The sequence below is a fragment of the Drosophila eugracilis genome, unplaced genomic scaffold (assembly GCF_018153835.1).
Source record: "Drosophila eugracilis isolate 14026-0451.02 unplaced genomic scaffold, ASM1815383v1 contig_2153, whole genome shotgun sequence".
In the NCBI taxonomy this organism is placed as follows: Eukaryota; Metazoa; Arthropoda; class Insecta; order Diptera; family Drosophilidae; genus Drosophila; species Drosophila eugracilis.
The window spans coordinates 249397-272379 of NW_024573037.1; the positions used below are offsets into that span (position 1 = coordinate 249397).

The 22983-nt window shown below is 35.9% G+C and overlaps 4 protein-coding genes across 5 annotated transcripts; 1 reads left to right on the top strand and 3 right to left on the bottom strand.

Annotated features, from left to right (window-relative positions):
• Positions 1-135: 135 nt before the first annotated feature.
• Positions 136-11015, bottom strand: LOC108102917 (protein no-on-transient A). 2 transcript variants are annotated; one of them, XM_017208168.2, is made up of 5 exons: positions 10497-11015; positions 8189-9419; positions 7511-7831; positions 7395-7450; positions 136-1146 (listed from the first exon to the last, which is right to left on the bottom strand). In XM_017208168.2, exons 1-5 carry the CDS (start codon positions 10863-10865, stop codon positions 925-927), a joined length of 2199 nt encoding a protein of 732 aa, XP_017063657.1. In that variant the 5' UTR covers positions 10866-11015; the 3' UTR covers positions 136-924. The 2 variants fall into 2 exon arrangements, with proteins under 2 accessions (XP_017063657.1, XP_017063658.1); XM_017208169.2 differs by lacking the exon at positions 136-1146 and adding an exon at positions 4188-5829 and having other exon boundaries at positions 10497-11011.
• Positions 11016-11249: 234 nt separating this feature from the next.
• Positions 11250-13438, bottom strand: LOC108102918. The gene is made up of 8 exons (XM_017208170.1): positions 12492-13438; positions 12324-12432; positions 12133-12268; positions 11924-12068; positions 11793-11869; positions 11616-11731; positions 11442-11556; positions 11250-11389 (listed from the first exon to the last, which is right to left on the bottom strand). The coding sequence occupies exons 1-8, from the start codon at positions 13136-13138 to the stop codon at positions 11289-11291; spliced, it is 1446 nt and encodes a 481-aa protein (XP_017063659.1). The 5' UTR covers positions 13139-13438; the 3' UTR covers positions 11250-11288.
• A 67-nt stretch (positions 13439-13505) lies between these two features.
• On the top strand, positions 13506-15859 carry LOC108102919 (splicing factor U2AF 50 kDa subunit). Its single transcript, XM_017208171.2, has 5 exons — positions 13506-13661; positions 14231-14794; positions 14863-14951; positions 15015-15137; positions 15324-15859. Exons 1-5 carry the CDS (start codon positions 13649-13651, stop codon positions 15783-15785), a joined length of 1251 nt encoding a protein of 416 aa, XP_017063660.1. The 5' UTR covers positions 13506-13648; the 3' UTR covers positions 15786-15859.
• Positions 15860-16047: 188 nt separating this feature from the next.
• Positions 16048-22833, bottom strand: LOC108102916 (1-phosphatidylinositol 4,5-bisphosphate phosphodiesterase gamma-1). The gene is made up of 4 exons (XM_017208167.1): positions 20516-22833; positions 19736-20216; positions 18810-19660; positions 16048-18751 (listed from the first exon to the last, which is right to left on the bottom strand). The coding sequence occupies exons 1-4, from the start codon at positions 21818-21820 to the stop codon at positions 17681-17683; spliced, it is 3708 nt and encodes a 1235-aa protein (XP_017063656.1). The 5' UTR covers positions 21821-22833; the 3' UTR covers positions 16048-17680.
• Between the last annotated feature and the right edge of the window lie 150 nt (positions 22834-22983).

Sequence of the window (22983 nt, forward strand, 5' to 3'; positions counted from 1 at the left end):
AAACATTCGCATGTACATACATACGTAATGTTTATGCATCAAAGACCTACAGAAAGCACAGCTTTTGGAGCTTTCAAAACAAAATGCAAAACATAACACGCAACTGTGCTGTAACGAAGAAAAAAAAAGAAAAAACAAAATATCAAGTATTACGTACGCACGCATACAGACGTGCACATTTCATACACCCCATCCAAAGATAAATACATATTTAAGACGTGTTTCGATAGGAAACTGAAACTTTCGTGCAAGCCAAGTACATACATACATACCAACCGATGGAAGCTTGACCGTACATACTGCTTATGTATGTGCGTCTGTATGTACGTGCGAAGACGCTCTCTAAGCGCTGACATTCAAACAACAGATAACATTTAGCGGCAGAGCAAGGTTTTCGTTGTTATTCGGCTAACCGAGATTAGCGTTTCCATTTTCCGCTTTTATATGACCTGGAAAAAAGCAAATGAATCCAGTCGAGAAAAAAAAACAAATCCCTCTAATAAATACATACAGATGCATTCAGTTTGTTTGTATGTATGTTAAAGATTTTGGCAAATCCCAAAATTATGAACATACATATGTACATATGTATGTTTGGTAAGCCCCGGTGTCCACACATCTACATAAATACATATAAACATACAGATGTGAAGGCAAAAGAGCCGCTTTTAAAAATCGGCTTTACCATTAAACAATTATTCGCGGTTAGGACAGGTTATGGTTGTTTCCAATGGGAAGTAATACACAATTTTTAAGTAGCCACAAATTGGAAGTACACTGAGCTAAAAAATGCTTACATTTTTAAAAGAAGCTAGTTTAAGGTATTCGTAGTTTTAGCTTCAGCTTGAGATTTGAATATTCATATTAGCTTTAACGGGTGATTCCTTTTACCATTAACCATGCTTCCTAACAAGAACCATTAAATCAATCAACAGCATTATGTTTTATATGATTTTTTTTAATATTATTTGTTTCCGATTTTATATAAGTTTTCTTTTTATAATTGTCAAAAATGATAACAATTTTTGTATTAAACAATTCATGTAATATCTGCTCCAATACGAAAGCCATTATATCCGAAGATTGTAAAACAGGAAAGGTGGCATCCGGAGAAAGGCCAAGTATATCGTCAATGCGTTTGATCTCCTGCAAACAAAATTGGATTAGTCAAAAATTCTAGAATGGTTTGATTTTAAAAATGCAGCTAATTTGAGGGAAGGCTGCGAGAAACGAAAAGTCGGCACAAAACCCACGTTGAACGGTCGTCGGAAAAACAAACCAAGCAACGTTGATCGAACAATAGTAGTAGATCTTTTTAAGAAACACTTTTTGGCTTAAAAGTGTTGGTATAGATTTAAACATAGATTACCTGATAAATATTTAAGCGCTTTGCTGCCCCAGTCGATTGGACTTCATTTGCTAGCAAAAACACCATTATTGCGATCTTGAGAATATTATCTTAGTTTCGTTGAAAAAAATCAGCTTATTGCTGTCTGTCTTGACCCCAAGAATCCACATGCAATTAATTTTTGTGAAGAGTCTTCATCAGGGAAACAAAAGTTTTCATATCTCAATTTCGTCACTTAAAGTTCCAACATTGTTGACTTTCTATACAAAGAAGTATCTATGTTTTTAACATAGATCTTTTAAATGAACTGATTTCTTTCATAGATTTTGATTTCGGTACGTTTGTTTTCTAAAGTTTTTAACCTCAGTTTTAACACCTTTGCTAATAGGTTAAACCAATTGTAAAGCTAAAAGAAAATTTCTTAACCTAATTTTGAAATAAAATGCCATCTTCAGTGATTTATTCAATCTGATATTAATTAGGAAACTGAAACAATAGTTTCCAGTGAATTTCCAATCGGGTTTATGTTTTAACATGCTAAAAAAGGATATAGCTATTATGCCATATTACAAAATTCAAAAAGATATCCCAAAAGCACAAACAAAAACAACGAAGTATCGCTAATTGGAACCGATATTGTCTGCTGCCATTCAATATAACATTTTTTAATCTGTAAATAAGTGTTTTGCCCAGTTCTTTATTTATTTCGAAACATAAATTCGTATGTCTTTAGAAAATTGAAAGAAAATCTTACAATTTTCCTATCTTTGCGAATTTAATTTATTAAGTAAAGTTGACGACATGTTTTAACGTGTTGTAACTTGATAAAGGTAGATAATTTATGGTTCCATAAGGGTCTTAATTGAAAGTGGTTGTAATGTGAGTAATGGTGAATGAATTTTCTTCCCATTCTGATCAAAAGGCAACCTACAAAAAGTAAAGACTACTTTTGCTTAATTATGTAGCTGACATACCGTTTGATTAAACAAACAGATCTGAGAATTATTTGAGAATAAATCAATTCATGTACATGAATTTTACAGTGAAATGGGTATAATTATAATAAAATAATTGTATTATTTTTTGAAAATGTTTAAGGCGGAGTATCAAAGAACTTTGTCCGTAGAAAAGCTACGTATATAGGTGTATCGTTTCGACCCCTAATCTATCATTGACGCCATGAAAGAATTTATTCCAAAAATTATCGTTAACTTTGGTATTTGTTTAGAAGTTGAAATAATATTTGCATTCGCAAATTCTACACGAAATAGTGCAGTGTTCCACATTTAAAAGTGATTCCAACGTTATTGTAAATGCAAATACGATGCAAGTCATCACATTCATTAAATAAACCTGTAAAAAAAACTTGAATATGAAAATAATTAAATTATTAAGGCTGTAGAGGGGAGTAAATTAATAAAAATTTCAAAAGGGCAGGGTATTACCTTTTCCCATTCGCCATGGTATTGAAATATTCATCCTTCTCGGAACGCAAGATGTTGTTATCCCATTTTGTTCGTTATACACCTCAATCTAATTTCCCAAAAACCAATATATCATCTTCGATTTCATTCAAAATGTTGAATATTGAATTTGTTCCCCAATATTTTTATTCTTCTGTGTGACTTTTTACTGATTACGTATAATTCATATTATTCGTATAATATATTCGCATTTCCACCAAAAAAAAAAAAGCTTTTAGTTTGAGGCTAAGAATAAACCAAAAAAAATAAAGCTAAAGTAAAACTTTTTGGCATAATTGGATAGGTTTCCACAAAAAAAGAAACAAAATCAACATAGTCACAGATCATAGATAGACCTATCTTAAGTATATTATTTTACAGATTTGAACGCGTACGTATGTCCCCAGCGACTTACTTGAAATGCCCATAAAGTTTACAAAATAAAAATAAAATTTTAGAATAGAACGTAGAATGGCAAAGATTACAGTAGCGACTAAGTCTATAATACCCCCATATGTACAGTTTTCTTAAAGTTTAATAAGTTTATCACCTATTTTTATACCCCCGTATGTATGTAACAGGTATTATAAATCGTTTCCGACTATGAAAAGAATGTATATTCTTGATCAGTATCAGTAGCAGTAGCATCAGTAGCAGAGTTGACTTAGCAATGTCTGTCCGTATAAACATTGAGATCTCGGGGGAGATCTATAAGCCCTAGAAAATTGGGATATTGCATGTAGCGCAAGTTTCTTGCAAACTTTAAACATACCCACAAATTTAAATTATTTTTTGTTGACCTAACAACATTATTTATCAATTATTAAGAAACAAGGATTGTGAGGCCTTAAATATGCAGGGACACGTATGGTCTTAAAAAATGGATGGCGCTAGTAAAAATTCTACATTACATTACAGGAAGCGTACTGTTAGGGAATATACGAGTAATTTGAAATTGGTGGATAGAGTAATTCGTATCTGATAGTCGCGGCATCCGACTATAGAGATTTTGGTTAGAATTTAGAAAACACAATTGTCCAGGGACTCCAGAATCCATAATAATTAAAAATATATATTCCTGAATAAACAAAGAATATTGTGTCCATATTTGAAATAAATTTGAAAAAGACTGACTGTATCGTCAGTCAAGATAAATATTCCCTTAATAATTTTTAGGGTCATGGAATAAGAATAACTTATCCCAATAAAACAGAGTTAGCATACGGATAAATAAAATATGATTCCTTGATGTGTAGAAGTTTTTGACTTGAAGAAATTCCCTGTAAGGGCATAGAAATATTATTATAATTCCGAATTAAAAAAAGAAAGTCTATTTGAAGCCCCTATCGCCAGTCTAAACATTAAAAGTATAATTATTTTGTTACATTAATTTTATTTCCATTGCTAAACTTTGTGAAAGTGAAATTGTGCCAGCATTCAGTATAAAAAAAATGTTTAACATTTCAAGTTTTGTTTTTGGTTTGATGTTTATTTAATTGAAGGACTTTTTTCTATATACTTAGGTGTCATTTTTTTTTTACAAATAACAATTAATTGTTTGTTTTGTGGATTAGTTAAGGTTAAATTGACGAAACATTAGGGTGGGTATAGGTGTAAGACACAAAGAAGTGTTGGATCATTCTAGCCGGGAAACTATATATACGCGACGTTTTGATGTTTTGGAAAATGCTGGAAAAGTCTGTGAGTATCAGACCACATTTTATTAATGTACTGACACGATCTAAAAAGATCTTAAAATAAAGAAAAAACAATGTTTTAAATTTTATGAAAAAGGAGAATATAAATGATTTCCAAAACCAATTGAATATTAAACCCAAGTCACCTTATTTTTAAAATTTAATATTATGTGCAACTAACTTACAGTTTTTGCCAGATATCTTCAAGGCGTATAAAGCCCAGAGACTATTGCAAAGTATTAAAAATAAATGAAAATAAAATTTCAAATTAAAATGAAAAAAGGTATTGGGGAAAACATTTTCAGTTGGAATAGAAAGCTCTCAGAGTTTTTTGTAGTTTCGGCTTTATTTTCGCTTCAAAAATCTATTAATAGTATAAGTTCATTAATGACAGAGTGAGTTTTCTAAATTGCAATCTATAATTTAGACTGAAGAGATATTTAACCTACAATATTCTAAATTTCGACTACTTCTCATTTTTAGATTATAAGTTAATTTAAAAACAAAAATGAAAATTATATATGGGAAAGCGTAGAATATTGTCTGCATAACAGAAATTTCCATGTGTGCAAATCGAATGAGACTAATCCTATTGTAAATCCAGATTAGATAGAGCTTTTTATTCATCTGCTCATACGAAATACTTACCGTTATTCGACGTGTTATTTTTACTTTTTTCAAATAATGTTAGGTTTTCGCCTTTGAATTCAATTAGTCGATTAGTATAATTATAACTTGATATAGTTAATTTGAATGATAGATAAAAGAAAGAGTAATATTGCTGGAGAGTGTAGTCACCAAATACATAATCTAAAAATTATCGCTATGATTATATAAGATGTACGTAATGATTTGATATTTTTGTGCAAGTACTGCACTTCATAAACAATCATTTTTGTTTAAGGGATTTGGATAGTATAATATTTTTTTAGGGTTCATCCTTTTTGCATGCCATTACTTAGAGTTTCATAGTTGCTCTCACATTAAGACCGATAGACGAGTGATAGATAGCATTTGGCTAAATATTAAATCAAATCATATATAATATTTTTCTTTTTTGGGTTGCATTCGATTGGACGATCTCCGTAATTATGTTAGCGTATATATTTATTGTTAGCTCATAAACGAGCATAGTCAAAATGTGAAACGTAATCAATTGCTTTAGAGATTGCGTTTTTTTTTTTTTTGTTATTCATCCTTATCGATCCAGTGTCTAAAAACGTCGTCGTCCCCATGGGACATTATTTCCTCCGCCATTATTTCCACGTTGATTTCCGCCTTGGTTCATATTGTTAACCCCAAATTCAAAAGCGAAGGAGTCCTAGTCAAGCAATGAAATACAATTGTTCAATTGAGTGTTACATTAGCCATGTTTGGAACCCAATTCAAAAAGGGGGAAAAATGTTATCAATAATATGAGCCCACACATCTGATTAAATGTTAAATATAACTGTGAACCCATCGCAGTATCCCCACATAATATCCATTTATATATATATATATATATCCCCCAAAAACGAATAAATCCCTTCGTCCCGCTATATAGTATGAAAGATTCAAGAACGGATTTGACCTCCTTGCAAGCACGATAAAGCAGAATATATTAAATAAATATATTTGAATATGATTTGCAACTCAAAAATACTCAAAATACATACCAATATAGAACTGTCCCCAATCAACTGCCCCAAATGCATTCCAGATTTTAGGATATATATGTATAACCCCTATTTACATATACAGAATGGCTGATGAAAGCCGCTACCAGAAAATATAAATAACTTTTTTCTATTTAAGAATTCCGTTTGGTTTTTTTTAGATTGAAATGTAAATAGATTATGGATGGACGTTACGAGTAGTCCAAAGTTTTTGTTGAGAAAGAATATATACGCCATCCTTTGGCCAAGATCTTTTATGATCTTTTACCCTTTCCATTATAAGGTTCAAGTATAGACGAAGAAGTAAACTACCGCGTGTGTAGTTATTGCCGGAATAACTATTCCAAAGTATTAGCTTATCAGTTAAAATGACTAACAGCATACAGCCATCGCAGACAGTTAAAAAAATTTCCCAAAAAATGATGATTAGAAGACAAACTGTGCTTCCATTTCTTACTTTCATGAAGAAAGCTTCCACTTGACAAGAATCCAGAAAGATAAAAGATAGTAAAACTTCATACCTAGCCCCAGTTCATTATGGTAGAATTTTGACCACAAGTTCCCCAACCCGGATTCCCGTGACTTATTCTTTGGCGATAAGAAATAAGAAGTCTACAAATCAAAGCCAACCAATCTGAATGGTATAAATCAATCCAATTGGACAACGATTACGGATACTCCACTCCAGACGCTAGGTATACACTTGCAAATGTGCTTTATCACTTAAGAAACTCTAATTAATTTCGAACACTAAAAAAAGTTATTCGTCTTTCTTATTGTAGCAATATTCATCAGCCACTGTGTTATATGCATGAGAAGAGCGGCGGCAGCCCCTATGGTAAAAGTCTTATGTACTTTTTCTGTAGAAAAATAATATAGGTATGCTTTTTCCCGGCTTTATAATTTGTATACAGAAATGTATGCAAATAAAATTATGCATAAGTCTTGCCCTCAGAATAGAAAGAATCCTTTACAGATATGGTCCCCCCTTGTTTCTTTTTAAATTATTTGAATCTCTTCCAAACCCAAAAGTCTAATACAAGGAAAACTTGTTTTCTTTTTCTTTTTTAAGATCCTGAAGAATTCTCGGAGAAACAAATCTCATATTTTATGAAACATAGATATATGCATTGGGTTATACTTTTATGAAAGCGATAGACAGAAGCTCAACCACAAATCTAGTGGCTATTGAATCTTTCTTGATATGGACTTTAGGACTTGAACATACCTGTGCATTGGGACCGGAATTGTTTCCAATCATTGTGGAATTGTTGTTATTATTGCCTATTAAAATAGTAAAAATACAAAATAATCAAGTGAAAAATGATATTTCAAATATCTTACCTCTAAAAACTTCAAATGGTGAATTGCTGTTTCCACCGAAGTTGTCAAAACTGGAGTTGTTATTGCCACCATTGCCTCCACCGCTGCTGAAGCCTTCCTGCTGATCTAGCAACGAGTTAAGCTGCTGTGCCTGCATAAACAGAGTGTTCTCCTGCTGGCGACGAAGTAGGTCCTCCTCCTGACGATTCATGTGATTCTGCATCTCACCCTGATGGCGTCGCATTGTCTCCTCCTCGCGCTTGCGCATCTCCTCGACCTGCTTCTCGCGCATCTCCCACTCCAATTTCTTACGCTCGTTGTCCACCTCGCGCTTTCTCAACTCTGGAAAGGAATCACATGTAAGTATATTCAAGAAAAGATCTCAATTTTATTGGGATACTATTAACAGAATTTTACTGTTCATTATTTGAAAAGTCTAAATGGAAACCTTTTGGATAAATAAATAAATTACAGTGTGTGCAGTACCAACAGAATAGGCATAAATTATTTTCTGTTTCTTTGACTTTTCGGTTCTGTCTCAATAGTTTATTCACCAAGACGTTCGATCCACTCCATGTAAGATTTATGAGCCTACATTTTCAAATAATCAACGGAAATATCAAGAATTCTCTCTATCGTTGTGTAGCTTAAGCCTATTTAACAACTTTAAAATCGCTTTTATTACCATGACATACTAACCTTGACGCAAAAGTTCCGTTTCCTGTTCATAGCGAGCATACTCCATCTGCGCCTCTAACTTGTCTTCCTCCATTTTCAGCTCACGTTTCAGAGCATCCTGTTTGGTTTTGAAGAGATTGTGCAACTGCTTCCAGCGCGATCCATATTCATGCTCAAACGAGTTTTGATCGGCGAAACGCGGACCAATGCTTCGCTCCTGGTTGTAATCGGGCATCTTCTTGTTGAACGCCTTCTCCGGCAGACCATCATTGTCATCGTTCACCTCCATTGGATCAACAAAACACGGACGAAGAGAAGCCGTAAGGAAAAAGCATTTCTCATTGCACAATCGCAGACAAGCGCTGGCAGATGATTTCTTGGCAAACTCAACGATACCTTCGCCAGTGTGCTTGCCACGATCATCGACCGTAATGCTGGCCCTCTCGATGGGTCCAAAGATTTCAAAGGACTTGTACAGTAACTCATTAGACACGAACGGAGTCAGATTGCTCACTCGCACAATGGTAGCATTGGGCGCAAATCTTACCCTCAACTGGCGTCCCTTTCGTGTTGTTCCATCTAAGGCACGTTTGGCCTTCTCGGCATTGGGATGATAGTCAACCTTAAGGAATGTAAAGTTCTTGTCTAGGTTCGAGAAGATCTCGCTGATCTCTCCGTAAGGCTTGAACATCTCGCGCAACTCATCGTCGGTAATGTCTCCGGTAAGATTGCCGACATAAAGACGATTACGTCCAGAGAATTTCGTCTCGGTGGGCACTTCAATCGGTTCCAGTTCATAGGTGGGTCCTGAAATGCTACGCAATCGCTGGGCAATGAAGAAGTCTTCTCCACCGCCGCGTTGACCACCGCCGCCACCCATATTGGAGTTGTTCATACCACCTGGACCGCCGCTAGAGCGTTGACCTCGGTTTCTGTTGTCACGCTGCTGATTCTGGGGTCCACCAGGACCGCCACCACCACCTCCACTTTGGTTGTTACCAATGTTGCGTCCTCGGAAACCATGCCCATTTCCTTGATTTCCCTGTCCTCCTTGATTGCCATGTCCTCCCTGGTTTCCTTGTCCTCCTTGATTTCCTTGACCGTGAATCTGATTTTGGTTTTGACCTTGTCGTTGATTTTGACCCTTGTTAGCATTCTGATTCAATTGATTTTGATTTTGGCCAGCAGCTGGAGTTTCATTGCTCTTTGCCGGTACATTGACAACGTCTGGCTTTGGTGATTCATTATTTTGCTATATTTTTTTTTATATAAATAGTTCGATCAGTACATAGATATTAATGATAATTCAGATACACCCAGACAAATGAAGCTTTTGACATTAAAGTTCACAGTTTACTGTGGGTAAATAATGATTGTATAATCATTTCGCTAATCTGCGCTATAGACTGGCCATTAAAAGGTTAAGTTATGTACTTTTTCCCCCTTCTAAAAACAATGTTAGAGGCTATACATAAATTCATGATGTATTAACCCTATTAAATTGAGGTTCAACCTATTTAAAATACTTGCATGCCGGCATACTTGTTATTCGTGATTTGTAAGCAAACATTTTTAGTAAAAGAAGTAGAATCAGTAATGCTTCAAAATTTGAAGTTGTAAAATATTTTCCTATTTTTTCAATCTTATTATCTTATTTTATCTTAAGTTTCTTTACTCATTATTTAGAATCTTTTATTGACTTCATATTATAGTTGTGTCAACCATGGTCAGTTTGGGCAATCAATTTAATCAGTTCTTAAAATTATATGGCCGTTCCCTTTGCTGAATCAATATTGAAAGCACATCGAAAGGGGACAGTTATTTGTTGGATATTCAAAAAAACACTTAGATATGATTAGATAATTGGATGAAAAAAAAAAATAAAGCGTAGTATCTTTAATAAGGAGGCTTTTATGCGATAAACTGATTATCACTGATTTGAACCAATATGAAAATCAAATTATCGTTCAATAAATCAATTTCAAGAATTGGTTTTTACTTTCTAAATGTCAAGAATACATACATATGTATGCACCTGCATACAACTGTTTACTTTGTATGTATTCGATATATGCCAGCAATACATGCATGCATATGCAAGCCTAAGAAGAAGAAGTTGTACATATACAGATATAAATTTGCACTGTAATCAATGTTTGTAATTAGGCATGTATAACGCGTGCGTATAAAAGCAATTCGGTTTTTAATTTGTTTTTACAGGTGTTTGTATGTATGTACATATGTGTCTATATGAACAGCTGTACCCAAAAAAAATATACTGAAGTACAATTAACTTATATTATTATATTTACCAAACAGATAAACTTACATTAGCATTATTTGGGCCTCCAAAACTCCGGTTTTGATTGCCGCCACGATTGTTGCGATTGCGGTTCGCGGCGAATCCACCCTTGTTGTTTCCAAAGTTCCTATTTTGATTGGGGCCAGCATCACCACCACCATTGCCGCCTCCCGTTACACCACCATTCTGGTTTTGATTTTGATTCTGATTCTGGTTCTGGTTCTGGGTATTTGGTCCAGTATATCGTGGCTTCTTTTCCGACGGACCTCCATCGGCAGAATCGTTTTGCTTCTGGGTATTATGCTTCCCGAGATTTTTATTAGGCTGTTGATTACCCCGCTGCTGCCGTTGTGGCATCGGCCCGGAGTTGTTATCCAGTTTATTCGCACTTTCCATCTTTAAAAATACTTATAGCTTGATCAGAATAAAAACCGATTTAAAAACTTGATCAGGCAACCGTTCCCCAAATTTTGTACTTTGTAATGAAATTAAATGAACTGTGCAAGCGAAAACGTTTAAGCGAGGCAAGGTGGCGGCATTGCGCCGTTTTTGGTCTTTACGGAATGGAACAATAGTGTAATCGATAACCAAAAGCTACACAGCAAATAAACAGTTTATCTGTATTAACTAGAGATTTAATTTTATCGAAAGAAGATAATATTAATTTTATTTACGTAAAATATTACTAGTTTTCTATCTTTCTTTACAAATAAGTTGCATATCTTGCCAAAATCACAAAGAATAGAATTTTACCGAAGTATAATAATAAAAAAATGTCTGTTTCGATTTTTGTATTTTTTATATTTGGTCTTAATTGCCTTATAAAGTTGTTATTTTATACACTGTCACGTTGATTTTCTGTTGTTTATGTATCAGAAAAGCTTTTTCGTGTGATGAAAAATCCTTAATTTGAAGACAATCTGAAAACATTATCGTCATTATTGTAAAACATTCAATTATCTGAATACCTACCTATGTCATGACATCCTTTTAATAACCGCTTTAAACAACTTTCAATCGGAAGATACAAAATTTTTCTTCGACAAAACTCAAATATGCTTAGAGTTGCAAACGTAAGCGCCTTCAGCTTTGAAAATTAATAACATTTAATAAAATCATCAAAATATTTTGAGATTTCAAACTTACAGCAGCAAAAACGATATAGTAGACAAGGGTAGTGGGAAATAAGAACAGAATGGCAGAAAAAAATATTGTGGCAAGATATAATTGTCGGTTCATATAATTATGAGACTCTGTGCGACCTGAAATTGGAGGATTGGTATCAAAACATAGTTCTTTTTTCTCCTTAATATGCAAACTTGCCTTTTAAAATATTGTAACGATTTCCTCGAACCACTTGCCATAGAACCGAAAGACCTTTTCTCTCCACATTGTATAGCCTATTAAAACAAAATTATGATTTTAGAACTTCATAGTATTTGTTTCATACTTACACTTTGGTATAGATATAGAAACAATGCGAATGTAAACCAATTATGGATATTAAGTCTACAAGAAGTGCCATCTGGAATGTAAGACCCAGACATCCAAATGCTCCAATGGCCAGAAAAACTTGTCGCACCAAAGGTTCGATGAAATCTATTGGAGAATTGTTTGAAAATTATTGAATGTGTGACATTATTCTTTTAAACTAAATACTTACCCAGAAATGTAGACCACAATTCAATATGGTATTTGAAGCAGTCAAGAAAGAAGTTATTTAAATGTATATTTAACTTGAGACCAATAGGACTGCCCTCTAATACTTTCAATAGGATGTATAATTCGTCAATAACGTACTATAAGAAAAGGTAATATTACTCTAATAATTTGAATTTTCGATTTTATACTTACGTGGGATATTTGTATTAGAAAATCACCCGGCTGTGCCGCAAGTGATAAAAGAATTAACATTAGTATAATCCCCAGTATTCTATCAAGTGCTATATTAGCCAGGCAAGATCTAAAAACATAAATGAAATTTTAATAATGTAAATTAGTATCGACTTAAATTAATTTTACCTTTTATCACACGTTAACTGCCATTCCTTAAAATGCTTATATATAGTTGTATGAACCATTATACTATTAACAAATATATTTTCAGCAATATATTTAAACATCGTTATTGGCGAGTCGGCAATGATATTTAAAACATATAGTAAACTCTTTTTGGTATTAGTCTTTGGATTGTTTTGAGTCTCAACTGGAGATTGTGTTAATCTAGATAGCTCAAGGAAGTCGCAGTCATTGCTATCATTGTTGTCATATTCTATTGGTAGATGCTTCACAGATTTCCCGCTAACAAACAGATTTCGCATCATTTGCTTTTCATAAAGTATTAGTTTTATGTGCTTTAGATATTCCGGGGTAATTCCAATGTAAACCAGAGATATATTTGACTGACTGCTGTTGTATGTAAAACATAGTCGCATATTAAACTTAAGATATTGATTTTGATCTGCGCTAAAGTCATCATTTAGTATAGAGCCCAAGAAACGCATATTGCTTGATTCATGATTTATGGTTTTGTCGCGAAACTCCAAATCTGCTGCTTCCACAATGTAATATGCTACGACATTATCTTCATTAATTTGAACTTGGCCGTACAAATTGGTGGGCTTCTTAAGATAATAAAAGCTAGTCGGTAAATATATCTTAATGCTCATTTTATAATCTTTTAAACCACAATAACACCGGTCGTTTATTTTTCAATCAAAACAAAACAATTGCAGCATGTTTGATAAGGTGTATTATTCCCAGTGACGTCACAGTTTTGTTATTGGATTAATGAATATTAAAATTCTCCTGGTACAATTTTTGTTGTTTTATGTCCAGATATAGTAAACATTATTTGTTCCTTTTAAATATATATATATATTGAAGTTGCTTAAATAAACAATTAAATTCTTAAAAAAACGATAAGTGAATGAATATTTACTAGCGCCACCCTAAAAAGAATCATGTCGATTAGTCGGTAAGCGATTGCTCCGAAAAATGCAGCTGTTCGATTAATCATGTTCCTTTCCACTATTCTTTAGTTTTCACGTGTTCTGTTTTATATCGTTTCGCAGATATCTGCATTAATATACGCAATAAAGGGATACATTTTTCATCGGCATTTTATATAGTAAAAATTGTTTTCGTTTAAAAGATATATATTTTAACTAAATACAAAGATGGGATATGATGGTGAGTTTTAAAACAAGTGTAAATAAGTGAAAATGATTTAGATACCCAAATGTGCATAAATTTATGTATGCGTACGCATACATACATACAGCTGTATAATATTAAGTGAAGAAATAGAAAATATAGAAATTGCTTTCTTCGGTAATGCAAAATAGCCCCCAACGTTTCTTTTTAGTTATCAAAGGACTGTGTTTGGAAAGTATTTCGTTGTTGACCGGTTGTTTTTTTTTTTTTTTAACTCGGCGGTTTACTTATACATATGCACAGGGCCACAATAAAGCTAGTCTTGTTTTTGTGAAATATGATGCATTCTCATTTTATAATTAAATGTTAACATTATTAATCTGTTTATTTGCAATAAGGTGTATAATTTAATATCCATAGATGCTAAAAGCATTGAATACAGCCAACGTCCATTTGTATGTATGTTTGTGCGTGCGTCGATGTGTATGCAACGGGTACATTAGCGTGCATTTTATTTTTGTAAGAGACGTATGCACATTTATGGATATTTGCTTAACAATTCCAGTGTTTTTATTAATTTATATTTTTATTATCATTTTCAACAGATCGTGAACGTGATCGCGAAAGACGCCGCCATCGTTCCCGCTCTCGTGACCGCCATCGCGATCGTTCCAGGGATCGTCGCCATCATCGCAACTCGAGACGTAAGCCGTCGCTTTATTGGGATGTACCGCCACCGGGATTCGAGCACATTACCCCAATGCAGTACAAAGCCATGCAGGCTTCCGGACAAATCCCGGCCAGCGTGGTGCCGGATACGCCACAAACGGCGGTGCCCGTTGTTGGATCGACAATCACCCGACAGGCGCGTCGCCTGTATGTTGGCAACATTCCGTTTGGCGTCACCGAGGAGGAAATGATGGAGTTCTTTAACCAACAGATGCATTTAGTTGGCCTAGCCCAGGCGGCCGGCAGTCCCGTCTTGGCCTGCCAAATTAATTTGGATAAAAACTTTGCTTTCCTCGAATTCCGGTCAATAGATGAAACCACGCAGGCAATGGCATTCGATGGCATCAACTTGAAGGGACAGAGCTTAAAGATAAGGCGTCCGCATGATTACCAACCCATGCCGGGTATTACAGATACGCCGGCAATTAAGCCCGCTGTTGGTAAGTCAAATAGATATTCAGATTCCAATTAACAGGGTCAAAATCTAATTGAATCTATTTCTTTACAGTTTCTAGTGGAGTTATTTCGACAGTGGTGCCAGACTCTCCTCACAAAATCTTCATTGGAGGTCTACCGAACTATTTAAATGACGATCAGGTTGGATTTAATTTGTATAACTATGATATATGTTCATTTAACACTGGTTATATCTTATTTCAGGTTAAGGAACTGCTTTTGTCATTCGGTAAGCTAAGAGCATTTAACCTTGTTAAGGACGCTGCTACTGGATTGAGCAAAGGGTATGCCTTCTGTGAATATGTGGATCTAAGCATTACAGATCAGGTAAGAAGCCAACTTACTTTAAGAGCTAGAATATGTTAAACAATCACTATATATAGTCCTTAAAATAGAGGCTTAGGTTGATGTATTTTGTTTTTTATATTGCCATTCTGCTTACGTGTCCACGTACTCTTCTTTTGTAATATACTAATTATTTTTTCTCTTTCGATTTCTGGTACAAATCAAAAGTCAATTGCTGGTTTGAATGGCATGCAGCTGGGTGACAAGAAACTGATTGTTCAAAGAGCCAGCGTGGGCGCCAAGAATGCCCAGAACGCTGCTAATACCACGCAGTCTGTAATGCTGCAAGTTCCGGGCTTGTCAAATGTGGTGACCTCTGGACCACCGACCGAGGTTCTCTGCTTGCTCAACATGGTCACACCCGATGAACTGCGGGACGAGGAAGAGTACGAGGATATATTAGAAGACATCAAGGAAGAGTGCACGAAGTATGGTGTCGTGAGAAGTGTGGAAATCCCTCGACCCATCGAGGGCGTAGAAGTACCGGGATGCGGCAAAGTGTTTGTCGAATTTAACTCGGTTCTCGACTGTCAGAAGGCTCAGCAGGCGCTTACTGGAAGGAAATTCAGCGATCGCGTTGTCGTTACATCATATTTCGATCCTGACAAATACCATAGACGCGAATTCTAAATACAAGTAAATCATATTTCTCACATTCACCGTTTGTCCAATAAATATCACACAATAAAAGTAACAATTTACGACTTGACTGCGAGACATCCATGAAATAGAAAGAGATAGTAGGTTATCTTTTATCGACGGTAGGTAAAAGAAGTTACCTAGCAATCAGAAAACTATTTGAGAAGTTTGGAGTCCTATCTTTCTAACTATACAAATGGAACTTGTAACTTCCTTTACAAGAAACCCCTTATAAAAATAAAACAATGCTATATATAGACAGCTAACGCCGGTAAATATTTATTTGGCATTAAATAATGTATGTTTTTATACATATTGTGTGTTCGCTGAATATAAGGCTTTATAAAATAGTTGAAAATATCTATTTTAGACATACAAATACACTTAAAAACGGAACGTACAACTTAAATACATTTTGGTTACATATACTAAAAGTTATTGGCTAAATCTTCAATAGCGAAAATGTCCAATAAAGATCTATGCTTATTTGCATGTTTTTGTTTTTAGCATTGGAAGCTGCAGAATGTTGATTAAATAATTAAATGCAAGTGCAAGACAAATGATATGTTTAAAGATGTATTGATCATTATGTTCTGCATTCGAATGGAATGCAAGTCGTTTTCAGATTGTAAATCTGCTCGATAATTCATTAAAACTCCAGAGGATTCATTTCATTCATTTCATTTCTTAAACCGACTAGTGCATTTTATAGATCCTTTATGTTTAATTTACATTTATTTATGCATTTTAAACGGTAAGAACTTTAATAAATTACATTTCACGATAACATTTAGTCGCTGATTTGATTATAGTTATTTTTGCATACATTTTAATTAGTAAGAATTAATGATCAACGTTGAATAATTTCCTAGATTGACACACTAATAGAATCAGTTTTGAAACTGTATTTAATTTGATTTATAAGGCACTTGTAAACTAGTGTTAATGATTCATACTTTTAAAAATGTATAGTTTTTCTAGATTTGTGATTTAATATTATGACTTCTGCGAATATTTATGGATAAATAACAGTAATTAAAATTCGTAGACTCGAAATTGTTAGACAAGACTGGAAGACATTCAAGACTCGAAAAGTTAGGTATTTTTGCAAAATAAATAAGTTTGTAAATAAACAACAAATAAAGAGTTGAATGGTAAGGATCAAAATGCTTTTTGAGTATTTGTGCTAAGGAAAAGATTTAGAGATAGTTTTTCACCTTTCTTTGATAAAAAATTGTTGTTTTTTTTAAATAGATTGCAAACAAATATATATGAAAATATGCTAAATCATATATAGTACTGAAACTGAATATAAAAAGTTACCTAGATTTTCTAATATACACAGTTTAATTTCTTATGTGCATTCTCATTTAGTTATTTATCGTGTTTGCCTTAATAGCGAAGGTACTAGTTAAAAATATTAAGCTGACAATTTCTTTATCAGTTCTAAATATATCAAATCATTTAGTTTCCATTGCAATATAAGTTATTAAATACCAAATTCTAAACTAAGAAATCAGACTGTGTTACTTCGAAAAATTTGATTTTACTTTAAGGATTTCAGATTTTTATAGTTTTCTGAATACTTGTTGTACGATATGCACTACCATAACTTCCGATTTGTATAGAAAACAATCTATAAACCTTAATCATAATAAGTTTCAGGTATCTTCCCTTAAAAAGTATTACGAGTCGGAGAATGAGGTCATTGTTCGATGAAATGGTGTATGTACAGTGTTTGACAAATTGCCTATGTGAAATAGCTAAGCTTTCTTTCAGTTAAACATTTGTTCTTTTTTAAACATACATACTTGCAGATTTGAAATCATAGTTTGCACTCTTAATACATCGATGATCCAGTTAATAAGACATTACCATCAATCCTTTTATGGGGAAGTAGAATTTGCAATCTTAATGTTGATCAGTAAGGATGATAGTTCCAGTTCCTCACTGAATTTATTTCGCATAATGACACTGCGATAGCCTTGTCTTATACAAGTAAGCGGATAACAGGCCTGGGCGATGAAGTGTGTCTCGGCAAACATGTCCTCGTCCTGGACTTCAAAGCGAAGAATCGCGAATTGTGGATTACGCACATTGAACTCGCAAGACTCATTCCACACGGGATTGAAGCCATTCTCATTGACTTTGGTGCGATATTTAACGCCAGTATCATAACTGGCACCAACTATTTCGACTACGATCTGTGGATTATTTGATTTGCCACCTCGGAATAGATGACGTGCGGCTATAAGTCGAATGCTTACTTTCACCTCGCCAAAGCCATCGCAAAGGGGATTATTCGGATTGAAGCTATCTGACTTCATAAACGATGGCTTTAATATATAGCCACATTGTCCATTATTTCGAAACTTGGCCTGATTCAGCTGCATTGCCTTATCTCCCGTCTGGTAATTCAGTGCTATCATCTGTGATCCGATATTCCAGAATGGCATTGGGTTAAAGTTTGATGAATCCAAGCGCTGACCCTTTGGATACACTCGACTTATCTGATTCCGATGATAGGAGAGAAACAGTTGTGTATTCTGCTGAAAGAATTGTTTCTCCGCCTTCGTCTCTGGGAAACTGGACATTTCCTGGAATATCCACGAATGTTCACGGAACGGTACGCTGCGGAAATAGATGATCAGATCAGACATCTCCTTGGCCACTCGAGCAGTGCGCTCCTTTTTCCTTCTCTCCGATGCTAATTGACTGGCGATGAGGGCCGCTTCCTGGATGGCTTTTATCCACTCATAGGCCGTCTCCTGGTTGTCAAAGCCAATCACAAACGGATTCTGCATCGTTGGAGTTTGTATTTGCAGTTTAAAAATGATGCCCGGATCATTGGACTCGAATAAAGAAGCCACAGCTCCAAAGATCTCTATAGAATCGGTGCGACCGTCTGTACCCTCTTCGTTCAACGAGTTGTAGTCTTCCGTGGCGGAATCAATAACCTGGATATTAAAATTAATATTAGAATGATCAAATATAAATAACAACAAGTGATTTTACCTTTACGTAGTTAGCCGGCAGATGCTTCTTTATCATACCGCCGTAGTCACCAATCCACCACATCGAGTTGTCCCTTTGGACATTCGTGATGATAGCATGCTTGGGAAATGAGAGTTCGTCCGGCTTGTTAGCCTTGTAGCTGTAGAGTGCCTTGCAGGTAACATACTCTTCCAGATTGGAGCCCATATAGTTGGATGCGCCGTTATCGTCATGACCACTATGATCACCTTGGGCAACCTCAGCTAGCGCCTGTCGCAGAAGCTCCTGAGAAACTGGGTGACTGAGCTTAACATTGCGATATAGCGGGTTTCGGGTATAGTAGTTGATCAGGGAGACCAGAGACTCGAAATTCATAGTATCAATGCCGTACAAACGACCCTCTTGCATTATACGACAATGCTTTATCTTTCGATTGATTGTGAAAGAAATAACGAAGGCATTAACACTCTGCACTGATGGTCTCACAAGAAACGATCCAATATCTAGTCTATATAGACCCTGTTCGGCTTGCTCCTTTGTTGTGTTCGGGTGGAACCATTCCTGATCCTCGTGCTTCTTTGGTTGCGGTACAGGTTCCTTCAGTATAATCGAAAACTCCGAGCTTCGCAGCATATTCTTGCGATAGTAAACGATCAGGGAGTAAAGTGAATCGAAGACGAAATTCTCCACTAAATAGTACTTGATTGATCCATTTTCATGCTTTAACTTAATGCGACAGTGATTGGGTCGATTTCGTCGCCAAAACGATAGACTATAGTCGCCTACAAATGTTGCCGATTCGCGTACTAAAAATGTTCCATCGCCAAAATGTTTATACTGCTTAAGAAGATCATCTGCTTCCTTTCTGCCACCTGAAATTTTCAAAAGGTAAAGTTAAAAACCGTTTGTAGTGTATAATATCAAAATGAATTCAATGATAAACGCACCTTCTAGTTTGCCATGGAACCAATTCTCGCCAAAGTGCAACTCATCATTGGCCGACGTATCTTTCTGCTTTTGCTGCATATTGCTGTTCAGTGAGCACGATGAGGACAGCCCAAAATCATCATCCTCGGAGTTGCCATTGCGCGATTCATTGATCTCAGAAGAGTAAATAAGCTCCTGATGTGTCAACACGAATTGGTAAAGATTCCATGACTTATCGACCGGATCCTTGAAGTACAGCAATCCCTCCTTAAAGACTTTGCGCACATTCTCGCCATCGTTCTCCCCATGTGCTCCACCACCAGCTCCTCCCAGTGACGATCTATGGCCCAGAGATCCGGTACCAGAAATTCCATTGCTGAGGTCATCAAACTGTGGCAACTTCTTGTGTTTCAGGATTATCTTGCGACGCAGTTGATATGGCGAAGGCAAGTGCTGCTCGTTACGATCGCAGGGCTGAGTCAGTAGCATGTCTCCGAAGACCTAAAATGTGGTTTAAGCATAGGTAAAAATAGTAAGTTATCCTTTAAAATCATATAGTGCTAAAGAAATCTTTTACAACCTAAAGTTAATTGGATTTCTGTAGCACTCCCAGCTTATAATATATTTCCAGTTAGCTTGTATTACAAATATGCATCGAATGCATTCAAAGAATTAACAAAGAAATATATATAGCTATAAATGCACTGATTATTGCAGTCAAATTGCAATCATGCAGAACTCCTGTTTCTATGCAATAAATACATTTTTATTTATTTATAGGTCCCATTAGGTCAGCTCACCTCGATCAAGGCCTGTGCCATGTTGCGCTGCTGTTCTAGGGAGCAGTTCTGCTCGATGGACAATATCACCGGATACTCGGAACTGGTGAAGGCATGATCCTTGATCGTCTTAATGACATCCATAAATTTAATCTTAGAGGTCATGGTGTGACCGTGAAAGATGTAGGGAAGATTATCTGGACCATTCCAGCAGTCCAGCTCGATGCACCGGCATCCCATACGAAGAGCGCGGGCATAGGCCTCGCAGGAGGATTCGCTGGAGAACTGATCTCCCGTCAGATAGGTATTATGCGACGAGGCGATCCAGTAGGAGGACAATGGCAGGTTCATGTCCATGAACACCGAGTCGTATTTGCTGTTCCATAAGTCATTTTGCTTGGAGAACAAAAAGTCTACAAACTCGGGGAAGGTCAGATATGGTTCCTGAACATCCCGCTCCACATCCTGAATAAAGTCCCGAATAAAGGTGGTAATGGCAGTGTTACTAATCTCACTGGCGCTCACATCGCGCTGTTCCGTCTCTAAGAACTGTTTCAGTTCTGCCGGACGCACCACCTGTTGATCCTCAGAATAGGGAAAGTTCGCTGCTCCCGATCCTGATAGATTGCTGGCAAATCCATTTGGCAGCAGCAATTTCTGATAGAGTCGCGAAAAATCATCGAACTTAAGATCATGCTTGCGCCGCACATCCTCGGAGAAGTGTTCCATGAACTTGCCAGTGGTCATCTTACAGCTAACGCCGGCCAGGAAGAGCTTAAAATCCTTGATAGTAACCTGTGCCGGCGACAGTTCCGTGGCCTTGGCGGAATGGGAATTGACATTCTCGATTTGATAGTATTCCCGGCGCAGCCAACGATCAATTTGTAGAGGATAAGGTGCTCCAAGTGTATCTTTGACCATGTAACGTAGTCCTCTTACCCAATTATCGGCCTCAATCTCCGACAGAGCCACCACCGAAAAGCTCTTGAGCTTAAAGTGGCTACCATGCAGGATGACAAAGCATTTAGTGGACTCGAAACGCTGGCAATCGTCTGCAAACAAGCGAAACTCCTTCGAATGCTTGCCCACGCGAATCTCACGGATCTCTCGCAGCTGGATTGCTCCCTCGTAGTCGGTTCGTGGCGTTTGCGTGGCCACCGTGGCCCAGAGCAGTTGACGAGTCTCGCGGATGAGCATCAAGTGGCGGCGATCTGGACGACGCTGTTTGCCATACAATTTGGTCACAATTGTTCCCCGCTCCAGCATACCAATGGTCTGCTCCATCTCGCCCAGCAGAGGGGCACTCATCGCACTAAAGCAGCTCATCCTGTCGCGTGCTGTTGAATCGTGTAGTATCCTCTACTTTCCTGCTGGCTGCTACAGGTTGTTCCTCGCCTCGCCAACCGATCACCAAACTAATTGCAATGCATGCAAATTATCGGTTCCAGTTTGTGGAACTATACGCAGATCAACTGCTCCCACTTTCCTAACTATCTAATGCACTACCGACGGAGGCACTAGAACTCTAAAATCCGAGTTAAACAATGAAATATTTAAAATGTACCCAAAAAATACCACAGGAACAGATAAGATAAGCCAGCTGCTGGGGAAATGGCCAGTGTTGCCAGGTAGTAATGGACACAAAAACTACTACAGCTAAAGAATAATCATAGGGGGTATTCCCACTAGGACGTACTTTAAATGTGGTCCAGCTGTTCGCCTGCTGTTGTACAAAAGAGAGTATAGATTAAATTATTTTACTGCAATCCATTTACTTTTTATACATTTATTTTACAATTGAGTATTAGCCGACTGAAAAAGGCGTTATGCACATTTCATATATATTTGAAAACCGGTCACACTGGACTTTTTAAATTTGAACTTATATTCCAATCAGAAACTAATCAAATGTTTTGGAAATGAAAAAATTAAGATTATTTTCAATATATCTGTATAAGACTAATCATACACTTACCTTGAAGTGCAGAAATTAGCCATAAAAAGTAAACATTTACCTAACTTCTAAAAACGAAACAAACATGGGATGTTTTCTTATTATTGTATTTAAAAATTGCTTACAAATTACTAAGCACATCTGCATCTAGCTTAGGCGAATGTTGATTGTTACCGGATTATGTAAGGCTGATCCTAACAGCTTTATAAGGATAACTGGCTTCTGCAAATTCACAGAGGTTACCAACGAACTTGATAGTCTTCACTTTTTGATAGAAGAAAGTGGGCTTTTCAATATAAATTGGAGTTAAACTATTAAGTAGTAATAAAATATCTAATATTTGAACAGAATTAGAAACAGTACGAAAAGATCTGAAACATCTGACAATAGAGCTTTTTAAATATACTCGGTTATTCCCCTGAAAACCACTTTGGCACACAACAATACCACTCTTGCGCTACACACGCCAAACAACTGATAAGAAATTTTGTCTGATTTGCCTTTTACAAGCGTACATCTAGCTAAATTAAGTTTA